The 16,785-nt window shown below is 56.0% G+C and overlaps 9 protein-coding genes across 9 annotated transcripts in view; 5 read left to right on the forward strand and 4 right to left on the reverse strand.

Annotated features, from left to right (window-relative positions):
* The window catches only part of PHSY_005296 (paramyosin), a gene marked incomplete at both ends in the record, with an annotated part of 3,305 nt that extends 1,448 nt beyond the window's left edge, over positions 1 to 1,857 (reverse strand). Inside the window, one exon of the mRNA XM_012335906.1 lies at positions 1,689 to 1,857. Coding sequence (XP_012191296.1) covers positions 1,689 to 1,857 — 169 coding nt within the window. The remainder of the gene's footprint in view (positions 1 to 1,688) is intronic.
* Positions 1,858 to 2,403: 546 nt separating this feature from the next.
* Positions 2,404 to 4,734, forward strand: PHSY_005297 (hypothetical protein; the record flags this gene model as incomplete). The annotated part of the gene is made up of 1 exon (XM_012335907.1): positions 2,404 to 4,734. The coding sequence occupies one exon, from the start codon at positions 2,404 to 2,406 to the stop codon at positions 4,732 to 4,734; it is 2,331 nt and encodes a 776-aa protein (XP_012191297.1).
* A 204-nt stretch (positions 4,735 to 4,938) lies between these two features.
* On the reverse strand, positions 4,939 to 6,390 carry PHSY_005298 (hypothetical protein; the record flags this gene model as incomplete). Its single annotated transcript, XM_012335908.1, has 1 exon — positions 4,939 to 6,390. The coding sequence occupies one exon, from the start codon at positions 6,388 to 6,390 to the stop codon at positions 4,939 to 4,941; it is 1,452 nt and encodes a 483-aa protein (XP_012191298.1).
* Positions 6,391 to 6,997: 607 nt separating this feature from the next.
* Positions 6,998 to 7,378, forward strand: PHSY_005299 (hypothetical protein; the record flags this gene model as incomplete). Its single annotated transcript, XM_012335909.1, has 1 exon — positions 6,998 to 7,378. One exon carries the CDS (start codon positions 6,998 to 7,000, stop codon positions 7,376 to 7,378), a length of 381 nt encoding a protein of 126 aa, XP_012191299.1.
* Positions 7,379 to 8,079: 701 nt separating this feature from the next.
* Positions 8,080 to 9,807, forward strand: PHSY_005300 (hypothetical protein; the record flags this gene model as incomplete). Its single annotated transcript, XM_012335910.1, has 1 exon — positions 8,080 to 9,807. One exon carries the CDS (start codon positions 8,080 to 8,082, stop codon positions 9,805 to 9,807), a length of 1,728 nt encoding a protein of 575 aa, XP_012191300.1.
* A 204-nt stretch (positions 9,808 to 10,011) lies between these two features.
* PHSY_005301 (hypothetical protein) lies at positions 10,012 to 11,402 on the reverse strand (the record flags this gene model as incomplete). Its single annotated transcript, XM_012335911.1, has 3 exons — positions 10,012 to 10,547; positions 10,631 to 10,969; positions 11,342 to 11,402. 3 exons carry the CDS (start codon positions 11,400 to 11,402, stop codon positions 10,012 to 10,014), a joined length of 936 nt encoding a protein of 311 aa, XP_012191301.1.
* A 97-nt stretch (positions 11,403 to 11,499) lies between these two features.
* On the forward strand, positions 11,500 to 12,340 carry PHSY_005302 (hypothetical protein; the record flags this gene model as incomplete). The annotated part of the gene is made up of 2 exons (XM_012335912.1): positions 11,500 to 11,599; positions 11,682 to 12,340. 2 exons carry the CDS (start codon positions 11,500 to 11,502, stop codon positions 12,338 to 12,340), a joined length of 759 nt encoding a protein of 252 aa, XP_012191302.1.
* Positions 12,341 to 12,792: 452 nt separating this feature from the next.
* On the forward strand, positions 12,793 to 15,189 carry PHSY_005303 (actin; the record flags this gene model as incomplete). Its single annotated transcript, XM_012335913.1, has 1 exon — positions 12,793 to 15,189. The coding sequence occupies one exon, from the start codon at positions 12,793 to 12,795 to the stop codon at positions 15,187 to 15,189; it is 2,397 nt and encodes a 798-aa protein (XP_012191303.1).
* Positions 15,190 to 15,353: 164 nt separating this feature from the next.
* On the reverse strand, positions 15,354 to 16,751 carry PHSY_005304 (rRNA processing-related protein; the record flags this gene model as incomplete). The annotated part of the gene is made up of 1 exon (XM_012335914.1): positions 15,354 to 16,751. The coding sequence occupies one exon, from the start codon at positions 16,749 to 16,751 to the stop codon at positions 15,354 to 15,356; it is 1,398 nt and encodes a 465-aa protein (XP_012191304.1).
* Between the last annotated feature and the right edge of the window lie 34 nt (positions 16,752 to 16,785).

Genomic DNA, 16,785 nt, shown 5'->3' on the forward strand with positions numbered 1-16,785 from the left:
CTGCCAACGAAAATTTAAGGTGTGGATCGGTCAAGCGTCGGTAGCTCGCGTCGATGCATCGATGCGTCGAAACGCACAAAAGCCAAAAAGGAAATTCGGGATGCGACCATGTCGAGCGAGCCTGCCGATCGGATAGTGCGGAAAGACAATAGAGTTGGATGGCATTGTTCTCGGGTTGCTCGCTGTCCAGCCCGCGCTGGATGCGGCCAAAGAGCTCATCTCGACGGCTCGTCTGCCGGTCATCGCCGCCTCGACTTTTTGCAGATGGTTCGCGACAAAGATCTTGCCCCGTCGTGGGTTCCGACGTCGCTTTCCGCCACCAGCTACACTTTGCAACTGGCTCGAGATGAGTAGTGGCGCACAGAGAGGGCGGGGGCCACGTCAAATGGACTCGATTTGTTCGCCTGGTCGTCCGGCTAGAGAATGCTACAGTACGAAGCGGTGGGGTGGTTGTGCTCATGCCAATCCCTTCATTACCGACAGGAACGGGTGTTGAAAGGGTTGCGTGAGAAGGTGAGCAAACTTTTGAGCATGCTCCTCATCTCGAAATGATCTCGTGTTTCGCTTTGAAACCTTATTTCTGTTGTTCCCTTGCAGCATTCGGCTCGACCGAGGACGACGTTCGGGCCATTCATGCCCGTTGGTGTGTACGCGGAACAAGACTGACATACTGTACACCCGCACCCGAGGCACGAGCTCGAACGTCGAATCATTGCCGAGAAGGCACTAGTGTCCACCGCGGTATCATCATACCGTCCACTGTGCCCATCATTTTGCCGCACGCTCCTCCATCTCGCTCGATGCATCCTTCCTTGACTTTTCACGAGGAAACTGTGTGACGAACACGCACTACGCCGAATTGCTGCAAGACTGCTGCGGCAGCCGATACAGCACACATGCTCGGTCATTTCTGCAATCCCCCAACGCACCGGTCAACGCAGACTTTTCGCGATCGACTCGTCAAAGCATCACGTCGGAGCTGCAACAACCTGTTTCATTTGTCTCGAACGCTACTTTTAACTTTTAGTGATCCGTTCGGACAAGGAGAGACAGAGCAGCGGAGCCGTGCGGCTGCGGCATGAGGTCTGACCATGCAAGTGCTCGGCGAATTCGTGTCCGGTCTCACCTTCGCTTAGAAGCAATAGAGTGTAGCACCGCACATTGGTACCGGTATCAGCGCTCGCTGCCCACCTATGCTTTATTTCGCGGAGTCTGAAACCGACTTTGCCAAACAATAGCGACTCAGAAGCTGGACCGGTGCATGCAAACCAATCACGGTTGCCGCGAATCGCCTCGGGTGCAAGTCCCTCAACTTCAACCAATCGGGTTGTACACACTGCTTTACCCTCTCTGTCCTGTGGTACAGGGTGTACATAAACGTTTCAAAAACGAAGTCTGAGAACCGCGGTCAAGGATGTTAGCGTCCCTCTTCACGCCCGCTCATGGCTCGTACAGAGCAGACCACCCAGAAACAGAATCTCGAAAATTATGCGGTACGCACGAAAGTGCTTTCGTCCCTCATCCGAACAGGATCCACAATGTTGACGGTGGATTTACTGTTGCTCTTATCGGATCAAAGTGCCGGTGAACCCACCGGGCTCGGGAATGCGACCCAACAGAGACACTTGGCTGCTTCGGTCTTCGATGCATTGAGACGATGCTCATCTCACCTTATCTTCCTCGCTTACATCGAGACGACACGGCGGCAACACAAATCCGCCTTGCTGTCGTCCTGTAAACCATCCACTCAATCCATGAATTGCGATGCGAATCATGGCACGAGGCGAAGCCAAAGGCGCCAGGTCCCCGAGCATTTCGCCGTTCTCGCACGAAAGAAAGGGTTGTCAGAACCCTCATCGCGTCGCGTCTGCGATTCTCTCCACATGGAGCCTCGCTTCCCTTTGCGGCCAAAAAAAAAAAGGGATTGTGTACAGCAGTACACTGCATCCACTGACCATCGTTTGGGAGGAGTTCAAAGCATGTTCGTCGCCGGCCGAGCAACGTCGGCCGATTCTTCATATCTCTCATCAGCAATATCCGCTATTTCGCAGCACGCACAACCACGCTCTGCCGCCGGACACGCCGAACGAGCCACCGCAGGCAAAGTGGGAGCATCCGGACCGGAGCGCGATCCATCCATCCACCCGGTTTCCTCCATCGAACCTCCACCATCGCGTCCTCGCCGTCAACGCGCGGGCGTAACACCGCAGCGCGGCGGCTGGGTCGCGACCACGGCCTGGCTTGCACCAGCAATATCAAAGGCGATCCTACGGTCGAACAGCAGCAGACAGGCTTGAGAGGTGTGGACGACGCAACCGTGACGTGATCGCGAACAGAGACGGGTTGATAGTTTGACTACCAAGGCGCGATAGCTGGCATCGCACGCTGCGAGACCGAGACACAATGTCGTCCCTCCACCATCCACGACCGATTGACGACGATCAACAGGCCAACAAGCGACGCAAGGTCAACACCTGCCTCCAATGCAAAGCTCGCAAAGTCAAGTGCGACAAGAGTCGACCTCAATGCGGGCCATGCCAACGTCGCCGCCTCCCCACCGATCATTGCGTATACGAAGACGAAGCCGACGCCGAGACCCTGCAGCACTATTTGGGATCCGACTACCTCGCCAAGGAGGGGTACGAGCTTGCATCTCAACCAGCGACATCGGCCGCAGGCATTCTGCAGAGCTCGCATGCTCGTGCTGTACTCGACCGGCTTGCGCAGCAGATGCAGCTTCGCGGTCAAGCTGGTGCGAATGGTGAGCTCGCTGCAGCCTACGATGCAGCTGGACTGTTGGGTGCGGATCAATTAAATGGAAATGGCGCCGCTGCTGCTGCCGCTGCCGCTGCCGTCGCGGCGGGAGATCCGAGTCTGGCGGGGAGCTTGTTGGCGAGCAATGCGGCAGCGAGTGCCAATGGTGACGCTGGCGCCAAAGGTTCAGCCGATGCAGTCGGGTCTCTGTTGGCCGGCAATTTGTTTCCGTTTGCATGCGAACCAACCCATGAGCGTACGAAACTGATCCTTGGTCTGCTGCCAAACGACCACGTAGTCAACGTTCTGCTCGACAGTCTTCGCACCTTCGAGACGAAATCACCGCTCGGCATCAGTTGGCGTCTCATCCGTGTACAGCTCATCAACCTCCGTGGGGATATCTCGGATTGGAGAACCGGTCAAGTAGAAGAGCCCGAGGTCGATCTCACCTTCCTCGCGCTCCTCTTCGAACTCATGGTGTCCGCCATCGACTGCATCTCGGTCGACGAGATCATCAGCGAAGGCATCGCCATGACCGCAGAACAAGTTCCCGAGATGACCGATCGATGGCACGCCACCTGCCAGGCATTGCTCGCCATGAGCAACTTTCGGCACGAACCCAACCTCAACACTGTCTGCACCGAATTCCTGTTCTACCTCTACGAGATCAGACGGGGAAGATCAAAAATCGCACTGCTTCACCTTCAAGCCGCCTACCAGTCGGCGACGGCGATCAGCATGCATCAACTCTCCACCTCGCAAGCGGACGCTTCACGGTGGACGTCCGGTTCGGAATCGGACGAGTTGACCATTCGGACCGGTGCAGTGACCGCCATGCGGAAAGCCCAGTTCGAAGGTGGTGAAGCTTTCGCCATCGCCGAAGAACGACTTTTGCTTTCCTCCCTCTCCCAACCCGACATCACCAGAAGGGAGTTTTTGCAGAGCAACATCCCGGATCGAACGCACCTGGTCAGAGAAGCAGCGAGAACACTTTGGATCTCGATCACGTGGCATCTTTCGCTGCTCACGCCACCGTATCCTCTGGCGGAGAGGTTGGACGATGGTGGTTGGACAACCGAATTGGGATTGGTGGATGAGGCACATTTGCCGGATGGCGAAGTTGTGGCTCTACCGGTTGGGGCGGGGTTGAGCAGCGTTTCCGTTCATTTCTTCCGCTTCTTGGGGGAGAGCACACGCTTCTTGCTGAGACATCCGCCATCGACACACTGGCAAGATGCGTCGTTGGCTGGGGTGGTAGAGGAATGGAATGGAATTGCAGAAGAGCACCTTGGAAAGATGCGAGAACCGGTGGGTGAAGGTCGATCGATGTTGCATCACTTTGCGCTGGTGATACATCACTGGGTACGCATCCGACTGCTCCGACCATACTTTTCCCAGCTGCAATACTCTCCATCGTCCAAGTTGGCGTTGGATACGCTGATCACTTCGGCTCGAGAAGCACTCCTACAAGTACAGCGAATCCTCGCTACGTCCGACATAGATCTATCCATCTTCTCGCCCCTCATCACGCTGGTCAAGATCGACGCTTCACTTATCCTCTCGCTCCACCTACACCAACTCGCGGTCTCGAACGATACGAATTCTTCGCTGGAATGGTCGACGACGAGGAGATCGGCAAAGACGTCGCTGCTGCTGATGTGGACGCATGCGGCGGAGGCCGCGCCTACGAGGTTGGGCAAGATCCCGCCGTGGCGGAAGGTGATGCGACAGGTGGTGGAGGAGGTTTTGGTAGATGCGTTTGAGAAGAAAAGGGTTGCACTGCAGGAGGGAGTGAGGGTCAAGAGCGAAGATGGCTTGGGGAGTGGAGAGTTGGATAGGGAGGATAGGTTGGATGCTACGTTGGGAAGAGTGGGGGATGAGGTGGGGCTGACGGTGTATAGGGATGAGTTGGTGGGAGGAGGATGGAAGCAGAAGCCGTTGGTATTCGATGCGCTCGATGGGTATTTGAGGTCACTCTGAAGGGGCACTGCTCAGAGATGGAAAAGTTGGCTCTGCTGACCTGATTCAAGGCGCACTGGGGTTGTCTGCAAGAGTGAGGCAGCACAAATGGTCGTAACTTATGTGAAATTTATGGTATCATATTGCATGCATGTATTAACAAACGAATCTCCAAACGGTCACGACAAACCCTGGTCACCATGTAGCTTGCCTCAAACGTGGCATCTACCACCCTATGGGACGGAAGAGCTGAGCTTGGCTGGACGAAGCATCCGGGTTCGGAAGATCCGACCTGCTCGGCGATCTGTACTCCTCCATCGGGGATTCGTCTGCGAATCGGATCGAGGGACGCTGCGCACGGTTCGAGCCGAACTTGACCGCTGCATCATCGACGTTCTGTTCCGAGCCCAAGCCGGACAGAGCCTGGATGTGGATGTCGTCGACGATGATGCCACTCGACCTCCTGGTGTTGAGCGCGTTCGAGGGGAATCTTCCGCGCAGATGAATGACATCGTGACCTGGTTTGGTGCGTCTTCCGCCTCCACCCAGCGGTCCGGGTCCCCTCAAGGTCGGGATGCAGGCATCATCAGGTACACCCACAGCCTTCGCACTCCCCCACTGACCGCTACTCTGCACCTTGGCAGCCACGTACTCGCGCAGCAACATCAACCCCTGCGTAAGGCAAAACGATGCCACGGCAAAACATGCGAGCAGCAGCGTAAAGCATACCACGAGGGGCAATCCGAACTGTTGGACGTTGAAGAAACCATACACCCACACATGGTATCGGTTGTAGGTGATACTGACGATGCCGATGTAGAGAGCGAGGAAGGCCATGACGGGAACGAGGTGCCACCATGGACGCAGAGGTGTTCGCGAGAGGATGACGAGATCGATCATGGTGAGTACGTAGTTGAGCGTGTGCTTGCCGATGTTGGCGAAAGCAGAGTATGGATCTCCGAGCGGCGCCGGGCCTGCGAGGAGCGACCAGAAGATGACCAGGACCACCAGCGGGAACGACGACACGGTCGACACCAGCAGAGTGTGGCACACCTGCAACGGACGCGAAAACTTGCGGCTCAGCAGAGACCGGGGGTAGCGAGAACCAATCTCGAACTCGGAATCTTTGCCATACGCCAGCTCGCTCTCGATGTCTTCGTGAAGCTGCGTACCAAAGGCGTCGATTCCAGCCTTGTGGCGAGCGATCTCGATCCGACCCACACCGTTATGGGGAAAAGCCTTCTCGACCATCTCGATGCGACTGCTACCCTGCTCGCGGCTCGCCTTCTTCCACCGACTGAGCGCAAACCAAAACGTGCACGTGTGTATCGCCGACATGAGGAAATACGTCGTATCACCCCAAAAGCTAAGACTGGTGAAGTAGGTGATGGTGCCGATACCTTCGACGACTGCGGTGGAGAAGGCTGTGACGAGCATGTAGATGGCTACAACGACGCGGAACAGCGCCAGCGCCGGGACGGGGAGGATGTAGGATGTGACGAGGCGGTGCTGTGGATCGAAGGGTGTGTCGACGCCGAGGTAGTGGTAGATCTTGGTCGAGACGCCGGATACTTCCTCGATTGCGGGCTCCTCGTGCTCCTCCGCCTGTCCGGTGCGGTAGGTGAAGGCGGGCGCGTCGTCCATCCGCGGAGTCATGTGGGAAGCCAGGTTCGCCATGTTGTCGTGAACGCTGGTAGCAAAGTGAGGATGATTTTTGTCTGCGCGAAAGTGAGAAATTCTTGATTGCAACGGTGATCCCAACGCTTTGCCGGTTACGAGCCTACAATTTCCAGATGGAGGATACCAGCCTCCCAGAACGGACGCCGTCCTTACAATCTAAGGGAGAAGGGGGGATGGAGGACGAAGGGGTGATGGTGTGGTGGACGAGTGGAGACGATGTTCGACGTGAGCGAGAAACACACTTGCCCACCCTACTTCTTGTAGTCTGGCAGGATCGCATGGAGGGGCAAGCACAGCGCCTATTGTTGTAAGCTGTGATACCGTGTCACTGCACTCTCAGCGGCGCAAGGCTTGTACAGCAGTGCAATGCAAGAGTGTTTCAGCGGGAGCGGTGCACTGACATCGAAGGCGGACGAGGCTACAGTACTCGTGGAAGGGCTGAAACATTGTCTGGCGCGCCGGAACGCTTAGGCACAAAGATACGGAACGCCAGTCAGCAATCGGCAATGAGGGGAGGTGAGATGGAGTACGGTGGAACAGCAAGTGGAGAGAGAGGTTTGGTCAAGAACACGGCGTCGGAGGATGTCTCGCCTAGCGGCTAGCAATGTTGAAGGCCTCGACTGGGCACTGTACAGACAGACGTAAGCAACAGGCACCGTCCTCATTGTCGGACCAAGGCGACGTCTCTTTTCCCCCACTCGCTCTCAACTTGGCTTCGGTGATCTCTGTGGTCGATCGAAATGCATCTGTTCCTCGCGCTGTATACTTCAGCGCTCAGCTGAAGCTCTCCGTGAGGATAGATCCGATCGTACAATCTCGAAGGACATCAAGTCGAGAGCAGGCAAGGAACCGCAAGGAGCGAAGTAGTAGAGTGTCCAAGTTAGCCGCCGCTGATTTTCCTTCCGCATCTGCCGAATGCAGTATGGGCACCAATCCAGCCAACGTCGCAGCACGTTGTTGTGGGCGCAAGCGGCGTTTGACGTGAGACAAAAGTCCAGCCTCCGACCATTTTCGGTCTTTTTTGGTCCTCGAGTGTTCTGCCACACGCCAGTATTCGACGACATCCCGCTCGGCGGTGGTTGAACCTCTGAAACCTAGAAAGCCACTTGCGCTGTTAGCTGCCTCGCCGCTCGATGCTCGAGTCGTGGGTGTACTGTATGGCTGTCATGGATGCGAAACCACAACAAGCGCTTCGATGGCAGCGTGTCTGATACTATCTTGTGGTACGACAGCCATTGCAGCTGGTCTACAAGCGGCGACAGAATCGAATATCGAAGAGCTTATCCAACACTTTACCGCCAAGTCAGCCCGACTTCTGCCTTGCGACCGCGGTCTGATTGCCTCGAGGGGTTACCTGAACTCGCTTATCGGATACCGCTGAGACTCGTTGTCGCAAAATGAAAGCCTGACAGAAAAGGAACGTCTCTGAACAGCTGAGGAGGGGTCGTGCCGTTTGCCAGTCGGCGTAGTTTCTTCGTTTTGTTACATCTCTCCATTTCGACAGCCTGTTTCCGAAAAAAGGAGGCAAGTGAAAGTGGAGTTGTCTTTGAAATGTCTTCCGACTTCCGTTGCTGAGCATTCTGCGAAACACCAACACTCTTGGCTCCGAGCAACTACCGACCAAAACCATCACTGCAAGACATCTGCGGCGCAGTCACATAAGGGCTGCCCGGGGAATCTATCGATATGGCGCCGCCGCCCCCTCCCAAGGTAGCGTCCAGAGTGGCCAGGCCAGCAGCGAGGTATCGACCGGGCAAAGCACCATCTGGTGCTGGAGCAGCACTCGATGAGTACTCGGACTCGGATGCGTCAGATCGCGAGGACGAGCAGCCTGATACCCGCAACGCAAGCGCAATCAACATCGCGGATCTTTCTTTAGGCTCAGCGCAGCAGAGGCGGACAGCAGGAATTGTCATCAACGACAGTAAGAAGCTCGACCTGCGGTTGAATCCCGCTTCGATAACAGCAGCAGACGACGGGGAGCAGGACTCGTCCGAGTACGAGACGGACACAGATCAGGACGAAGAATCAGATAGACCCGTATTTCGCAAACCCGGCGCTCCTGCATCCGCACCACAGCAACAGCCGGAAGCGACCGACTCGTCCGAGTACGAGACCGACTCTGAAGAAGAGACCGACGAAGATGAATCCACACCGGCACCATTGCTCAAGCCGATCTTCGTGCCCAAAAGCGCTCGCACCACCATCTCAACCACAACGTCAGCAGATCAGCAGCAGCCCGCTGACGACCTAGAAGCCAAGGCCGAAGCGCTGGCCGCCCAACGCCGTAAAGAAGCGCACGACCTCGCCGAAGCAACCATCAAACGTCAACTCGCCGAAAAGGAATACCAAGAATCGCACATCATCGACTTCGACGACACAGACGGACTCGACCCAGAAGCCGAATTCCAAGCATGGCGCCAACGCGAGCTCGCCCGTCTACGTCGCGATCACGAAGCCGTCCTTGCAAAGCAACGCGAGCAGCAAGAGACCGACGCCTTCAAATCTCTCCCCGAAGCAGAGAAGGAACGACTGGGTCGGGAGAGGGCAGCTCAATCGCGGGCCGAGAAGAAGGAGCAGAGGGGCAACCCTGCGTTTTTGCAAAAGTACTACCACAAGGGGTCCTTCTTCCAGGATATGGATATCTTGAAGAGGGACTATAGCGAAAAGACGACCAAGGATGTAGATGTCAGCAAATTGCCAAAGATGATGCAGGTGAGGGGATACGGGGTGAAGGGAAGGAGCAAGTGGACTCATCTGGCGAATGAGGATACGAGCAAAGGCAGGATGCAGGTGGAGCGGCTGGGGAGTGAGAGCGGGTGTTTCAGGTGTGGTGGTCCTCATTTGAAGAAGGACTGTCCAGAGGTTGATGGGAAGGGGGAGGGTGGAAGTGGTGCGAACAGTAGCGCTTTAGCGAGTGAGGGATCTCGAAGATGGGGAAGCGAGCGCGCTGACGATACAGTCGAACGACGCGAAGCCGAAGACTCACAGCGACAAAGAAGTAGAAGCCCACCACGGCGAGGATCGAGCAGATACGACGCAGGCGCTTCCTCTTCACGGGAACCGCGGCATCGATCCCCTAACGACGACCGCTCGCATCGAGATCACAAACATCGCAGCTCAACCCACACTCCTTCATCCTCGCACCGTAGAGACGACGACACCAGTCGAAGCCACCGTCACTCCCGCGACGATCGGAAAGAACGCACCCATCGCCGCGACTCCGACAGACAAGACGATCATCACCATCACCGCTCAAGCCATAGAGACCGCGATCATCGCTCCAACTCCTCACGCCACCGCTCCTCCGACAGCCACGACAAGCACAAACGTCGAGACCTCGACGATCACACTAGCACCAGCAGACATGACGATCGCGAGTCGCACCGCAAACGCTCGCGGCTCAAGACATGATCTCCACCGCCAAGCCATCTGTAACACTAGCACACGCAATCCAGCTTTGACGAAGCATCCACATCTGTCACAAGTTCGCCTTTTATAGGTGACGCAGTCCAAGATTATCATGATCAGAATAGGCACATGAGTTGAAGAGCAGGTATCAATAAGAACAAGTTGACGAGGGGGTGTCGCGACCTGGGAGACCACGTGATGGCGGTATCAGCAGTTGCAACCGCTCTGCTGGTTATCCTGATCGATTCTGATCGGATCGGGATAATCAGCGTACAACTCAGCCTCTGCCTCCTGCTGCAGCGCAGCGCGCGCAATGGTCTGGAAAGCCTGCTCTACGTTGATGGCCTCCTTCGCACTAGTCTCAAAGTAAGGAATGTTGCCCTTGCTCTGGCACCAGGTCATGGCGCGTTTCTGCGAGACCATGCGTTTGCTCTCCTCGACGTCGATCTTGTTTCCGAGCACGACGAAGGGGAAGTTTTCGGGATCGTGTGGTGCAGCTTGGATGAGGAACTCGTCACGCCACGAATCGAGGGTTTCGAACGACTTTGCGTTGTTGACGTCGTAGCAGAGACAGCAGCAGTCAGCACCGCGGTAGAAGGCAACACCGAGCGATTGGAATCGTTCCTGACCAGCGGTATCCCACAGCTGCATGGTGACGAGACGATCGTCTACCATGACTTCGCGTGTGAGGAAGTCGGCACCGATGGTGGCTTTGTACGCGGATGAGAAGCGCTTGTTGACATCTGTTGCAGAATTGAACTCTTCAAAGGTCAGCTTACTGAATAGAGTCTGTGGCGAGACGAATGCCGGAGAAATATATGCTTACATTGGTTCATCAACGATGTCTTGCCGACACCTGAGTCTCCGAGGATGATGACTTTGAGGAGCACTTTCTTGCGAGAAGCCATGGTTGCTGGGGGTCGGTGCGTCTTGCGACCAAACGAGTCGTGTGCTACGTCAGGCAAAGTTTTTGTTGGACTCCAACGTCGGATCGTAGAGTTACGCAGCGGACGAATCGAGAAGTGTTCCTGGCCGTTGCGATCAAATAGAAGGATGAGGATGGTGACGGTAATGACGATAACCGTAATGCGATCCAGTCGATCGGTCGAGATCAACACACAAGATAGCTGGTCAGCTGGCCCGGACCTCGCACGACCGAACTGACCTGCACGGTTAAAATCACAAACTATCTTGCAACAGCACAGCCAGTATCTCGCACAATCGCATTTACCAGAAATGTGGAGTGCTGAGCGCGCCTGGAACGGGATCCTTGGTCTTAGCAGGCGCCAGACCGCTCTCGCTACCCAAAGAATGTCGGTGCGTGCAAAGCGTATGTATTTTGAAATTTCGTCAAAGGAACGCCGCACAGGGGCGCGGTTGCACTTGGGAGATGCATCGCTTTGTTCCTTTTGTCGATCCTTCAATTTTAGGCTGCAGCACAGCTCGAAGGGAGAGACATCCTCACATCCTTTCGCCTTGCGTCATGACAGGCGCAATTATTTTTCGTATTGGGTAGCAAAGGAAGTCTGACAATCACCAGCTTTTCCCATAACTAATGGACCCTGAACTGTTCTAGCAGCAATCACGATTGTGATCATCGACCACCTCGACTCCGCTTACAAAACCCTTCCTTTCTCACCTGTTGCTATCTTCCTTCTGCTACCAAGCTGAGCGACTGCAACCTTCACGGTGATCATGCAGACAACAACAGCTGCGAATTGGAATCAAGCCATCTTCCTGCGGCTGCAAGAACGCGATGCTCTCGAAAAGCAGTACGATGCCGTCTGCCTACACTGTGAGTATGCCGAATTGGCAACTGAACACGGATAGCAAGTATGCTGATGAAAGCAACCGTTGCCCTTGATCATATCTCGCAGATCGAAAGCTTGCGGATCAAACACGTCTGCTCAAGCAGCGCAATCGTGCTCTTTTGAACGCCGCTGCTGCTGCGCCATCGGCATCGACTGTTGGCGCCTCAACGTCTGCGGCCGATTCGCCTGCCTCGAGCGCCGCAGTAAATCCCGTACAGCTCGCATACATCACCTCGCTCGAACAGCAGCTCTCCACGCTCCGCGACGAAGTTGCACTCCTGTACAAGAATCAAGGGCAGAACGCACAACGTCTGCTGCTCATGAGCGAGTCGCACCGCGACAAGGAGGAAGAAGCAAGACGACAGACAGAAACGCTGGCCAAACTTCAGCTCGACCACGAAAAGCTCAGACGACAAGCAGATGATCTCAGCCACGCCGTGGGAGAGAAGGATAGAGGGATCCAGATCCTGCAGGATGAGCTGGCGACGCTGAGTCTCGAGCTGAGTCAGATCGAAGCGAGGAATGAGGATCTGAAGAAAGACAATGCCAGCCTGCTGCAACGCTGGCTGGATCGCATGAACGAAGAGGCAGACAAGATGAACGAGGGGACTATCTGGCTGGAGGAGGTGCGAAAGAGGAAAGAGGGATCGGCGCCGCCAGAGTTGAGAGCGGCAGCTGCTGGCGCTGCCAGCGTGCCGTCGCCTACTTCTGCTAGCAAGCCTTGAGCGCGCTACCCATGTGCAACTTGCAATGATACCCAATACAGACCCTCAGTAAGTGCCACCAGTGTGCAAGACGCCTGTGAATCAACCATCCTGCTGAGCCCCGTAACGTTTGCGCTACGACGCGGCTCTATTTCCAGTATGCAGGGTTGAGTCGTAACCACCCGATACGGGTTTCGGAATTTCCGACCTTCGCTTGGTGTTGAGCTTCTCGTTTTTCGCTCGTGGTCTGAGCGGCTCGTATTGGTCATCGTCCACTTCCTTGCCACGATCATCGCCTCCGACCCATCGCACGCATCCGACGGCAACAATCGCGCCCGCTAGTCCAACCGTGGTCGCCACGCTGATTGCCTCGTGCACAGCTCCCAAACAGACACCTCGTCAACCTGGCTTGAAAGCGAAGGCACGCCTTGTGCTTCGCCATCATGGCGCCCGTCGCTGTCAACGACAGCCGCATGCCGCAGTCCTCGAACGGCACCGCGGCATCCTCGTCTTCGAAGCCATACCAGCCTCTGGACCACGTACCCATCCACATAGCTGCTGACTTTCCCAAACCCAAACCAGTCCCAAAGCTCGCCTACCGTTCTTCCACCTACTGGAACTCTGACTGCCCCATCGTCATCGACAATGGCTCAAGCGAGCTTCGCGCAGGCTTCGCCCTCTCCGACGCTGCAAATCCCTCCTCCTACTCACAGCAACCGTTCGTCGCGTACGACAACCTCATCTCCAAGGTCCGCGATCGCAAAAAGAGCTACACCATGCTCTTGGTCGGAAACGATGTCTACGCCGACGGCCTCTCCCGTAGCTCCATCCGCAGTCCCTTTGACACTGACGTCGTCACCGGCTGGGATGCCATGGAGATCGTACTCGACTACACTTTCTCCAACCTAGGCATCGACACGGACAGAGTCCAGCACCCGGTTTGCATGACAGAAACGCTCTGCAACCCAGCGTACAGCAGAGGCATCATGAACGAGCTCATGTTCGAAGCGTATCAAGTGCCTTCGGTCAACTATGGTGTCGACTGCCTCTTTTCGGCTTATCAGAATGATGTCGGTCAAGATGCGCTTGTCGTGTCGTCAGGCCGTTCAAGCACTGTTGTCATCCCTACAGTCGCCGGCAAGGGAATCCTCACCAACTCGAAGCGTCTCGCATGGGGCGGTGCACAAGCTTCGGATCTCCTACTGCGATTGATACAGCTCAAGTATCCCGGCTTCCCAACACGCGTCACACCATGGCAAGCGCAAAACATGCTCGAGGAGCTCTGCTACGTCTCGGAAGACTACGCCTCCGACATCAAGGGCATGGCAATGATGCCAGCATCCCACAAGTCGTACGCACCATCCGCATGGACGCCCATGGAGCGCTCCGACGTCATCGTCCAGTTCCCTTACCAAGACGCGCTACCGGAGCAGAAGTCCGAAGACGAACTTCGCGCACAGGCCGAACGTCGCAAAGCAGCTGGCGATCGACTTCGTGAGCAGACACGTAAGATGCGTCTCGAAAAGATGATGCAAAAGGAGAACGACCTGAAATACTACCAGCAGCTCAAGGAGTTCAAGGGCAAGGAACGCAAAGCCGAATACCTCAAACGACTCGAAAACGACGGATTTGACAACGAGCAGGCGCTCGACAAGATGATCAACAAGATCGAGGGTGCACTCAAGAGGTTCCGCGCCAAAGAGCTGGGTGAAGAGTACATCGAGGATGAGAAGCAGGAAGAGCCAACTTTCCCACTCGTCGATGTGCCCGACGCAGATCTGGACGAGGAAGGCATCAAGGAGAAACGGAAGCAGCGACTCATGAAGGCAGGTTACGATGCGAGGTTGCGGGCGAAAGCGGAGAAGGCAGAGGAGAAGAGGTTGGAAGAGGAAGCGCTCAAGCGCGACGAAGATGAGCGTGTCAACAACCCAAGAGCTTGGTCGTCCAAGATGAGGAAGGACTACGACGATGCGATCAACCGCATCAAGGAGAGGAAGAGGATGAAGGAAATGCTGTCGGACAGGAAGTCGCTGGCTGCGCAGCAGAGGATGAAGAACATCACCGCTCTGGCGTCAGATGCACCCACCAGCGGAAGTGCCACGCCGACCGGTGGACGCAAGCGCAAGAAGGGGGGAGACGAGGATACCTTCGGAGCCAACGACGACGACTGGGCGATCTATCGCGAGATCCAAAACGCCGACGACTCGGAGGAAGAAGAGGATGCCTACAACAACCTCTCGGCCATCGAAACGCGTCTTCTGACGCTCGATCCCACCTTCGGTCCCGACGACACGTATGCAGCCCGTCTCGCACGCAAGAATCGTCTCACACTGACATTCTTCAACGGACCCGGTGGAGGCGAAGAATCCTCCATCGCACCCACCGACCCCGCGCTCTCGCTCAAAGACGAGTCTGACGCGAACAAGCCAGACACCGATCCGGAATCCATCAAACGCCAACACCAGCTGCACCTCAACGTCGAACGAGTCCGTGTCCCGGAGGTGCTGTGGCAACCGTCGATCGCAGGGCTGGATCAAGCCGGACTGGACGAGATCTGCTCCCACGTCGTGCACTCGTTTGACGCCGAGGTGAGGGCGAGGATGTTGCAGAACATCTTCTGCACGGGGCGACATACGGGGTACAAGGGTTTCGAGCAGAGACTGTACTCGAGCATCCGAGCGATTCAACCGAGCAACGTGTTGGTCAAGGTGACGGGCGCAAAGGACAGGAGGTTCGATGCGTGGAAGGGCGCGGCAAAGTGGAGTGTCAGGGAAGAGGAGTTCAGGAAGAGCGCGATCACCAAGCAAGATTATGAGGAGAAGGGAAAGGAGTGGTTCGTGGAACACGCTCTCAGTGCCAATTGGAAGTGAGCGTTGGCGGGCTGCAGGTTGTCAGTGAGTTTGGTCGTCTTTGGGAAATTCAGCCTGGTGTGACCTAGAGCCATATGTTTGTGCAGTTTCGAAAGGATGATCGTGTGCATTGCAGGGTTGAACAGATGTGCGTCGAGTTTTGGTGTGCGAAGCTGTGAGTCTTTCTATTCTTCCTCGTCCTCCTCCTCGTCCTCGTCATCTTCGTCATTTTCATCTTCATCATCTTCGTTGTCATCCTCGTCTTCAACATCATTGATCCGATCCTGTTCATCACGCCACAGCTGGTACAACAACCTCCTCCTCGCCTCTGTAGCATCCTTCCTCGAGGCTGCCGTGAACAGTGCTTGAAAGATGGCCTTCCTCAACACCAGAGCCACGTCGATATCTGCCTCGTCCAGATCTTCCTCCTCGACATCCTCTTTGGTTTTGGGGATGGGTACGGCGGAGAGGGCGAGGAGGAGGGGGAATCGCACGTCGTCTTCCGGTTCATCGTCGGAAGAGTCCGGGATGGAAGGTTCGGATTCGTCATCGTTGGCAGTGGTGAGGGTGGATTCGTCGGCGAACGAGTGGAATTCGGTTCCGTTCGCGGTCTCGTCTGCTGCTTGCTCGTCTTCCGATTCTGCATCTTCTGGAGTTTGCTCGTCTTGCTCTTCGTCGTCGGAGTCGATCGCATCCAGAGAAATATCTTCGTCCTTAGCAGAGGCCCTCAGAGTGTCTTCCAAGAGAGGCTCGAATACGTTGCTCCAGATCCTCTCGTACATAGCCTTGCTCTTTGCCGTTGCCAACGCATCGACGAACGGCGTCAGCAGCTCCAACGTCGGCACCAGCGGCAGATCTTGCTCCTCCTCCCCACCATCCTCGCCGTCTTCTCCTTCGGCTTCCTCCGCATGTTGCTCCAACACCTTCTCCAGTTCGTCCAGGTAGATATCCGACAAATGATACGTCAGACTATCCGGCACTTTGGGATCGTTGGTACTCAGCACTCCTCCTTCGAACTTCCCCAGAATCCTGCTCAACTCCTTCACCCCTTCCGCCTTCCACCCTTCTTCCGCCAACAACCTGAACCCGGCTGCAACGAACCTCCTCACCAGCAGATAGAACTTATCGATCCTGTGTTTATCCAATCCACTCCACTCCCCCACCATGACGTCCCAGAACCCTTCCAAGAACTTCATCCCCGCGACTAGCCTGTCCGCCTCTTCATCAGCAGGGTGAACGAGCACTAGTTGCGACAGATCGTTGGCGAGTCGTTGTTGGATCAGCGGTTTATCGCTCATCCAGAAACAGTAGAATAGACCTTTCCAAAGCTTCTGCAGTTCGAGCGGTGGGATGGTGTGAGCACCGTTGGTGGAGAGGTAGGTGTGGAGCGAACGGATGGCCGAGTCGCGGGTGCGTTTTTCGGTCGAGGCTAGTGCTCGTCCGAGGGGTATCGATGCATCTTCGGCGGCGTTGGTCGAGACGGTGGACGATTTGGTTTTCTTTGTCTTCGTGGCGGTCGATGCTGAAGGAGTGGCTTTGCGCTTGGACCCAGAAGCGGCTTTGGAGGTCGATGCCGCTGCCATCTTGATCGAGTTATGGCTGCGTAGAGAGATGGGG

This window comes from Pseudozyma hubeiensis, assembly GCF_000403515.1.
Source record: "Pseudozyma hubeiensis SY62 DNA, scaffold: PHS48, whole genome shotgun sequence".
NCBI lineage: Eukaryota > Fungi > Basidiomycota > Ustilaginomycetes > Ustilaginales > Ustilaginaceae > Pseudozyma > Pseudozyma hubeiensis.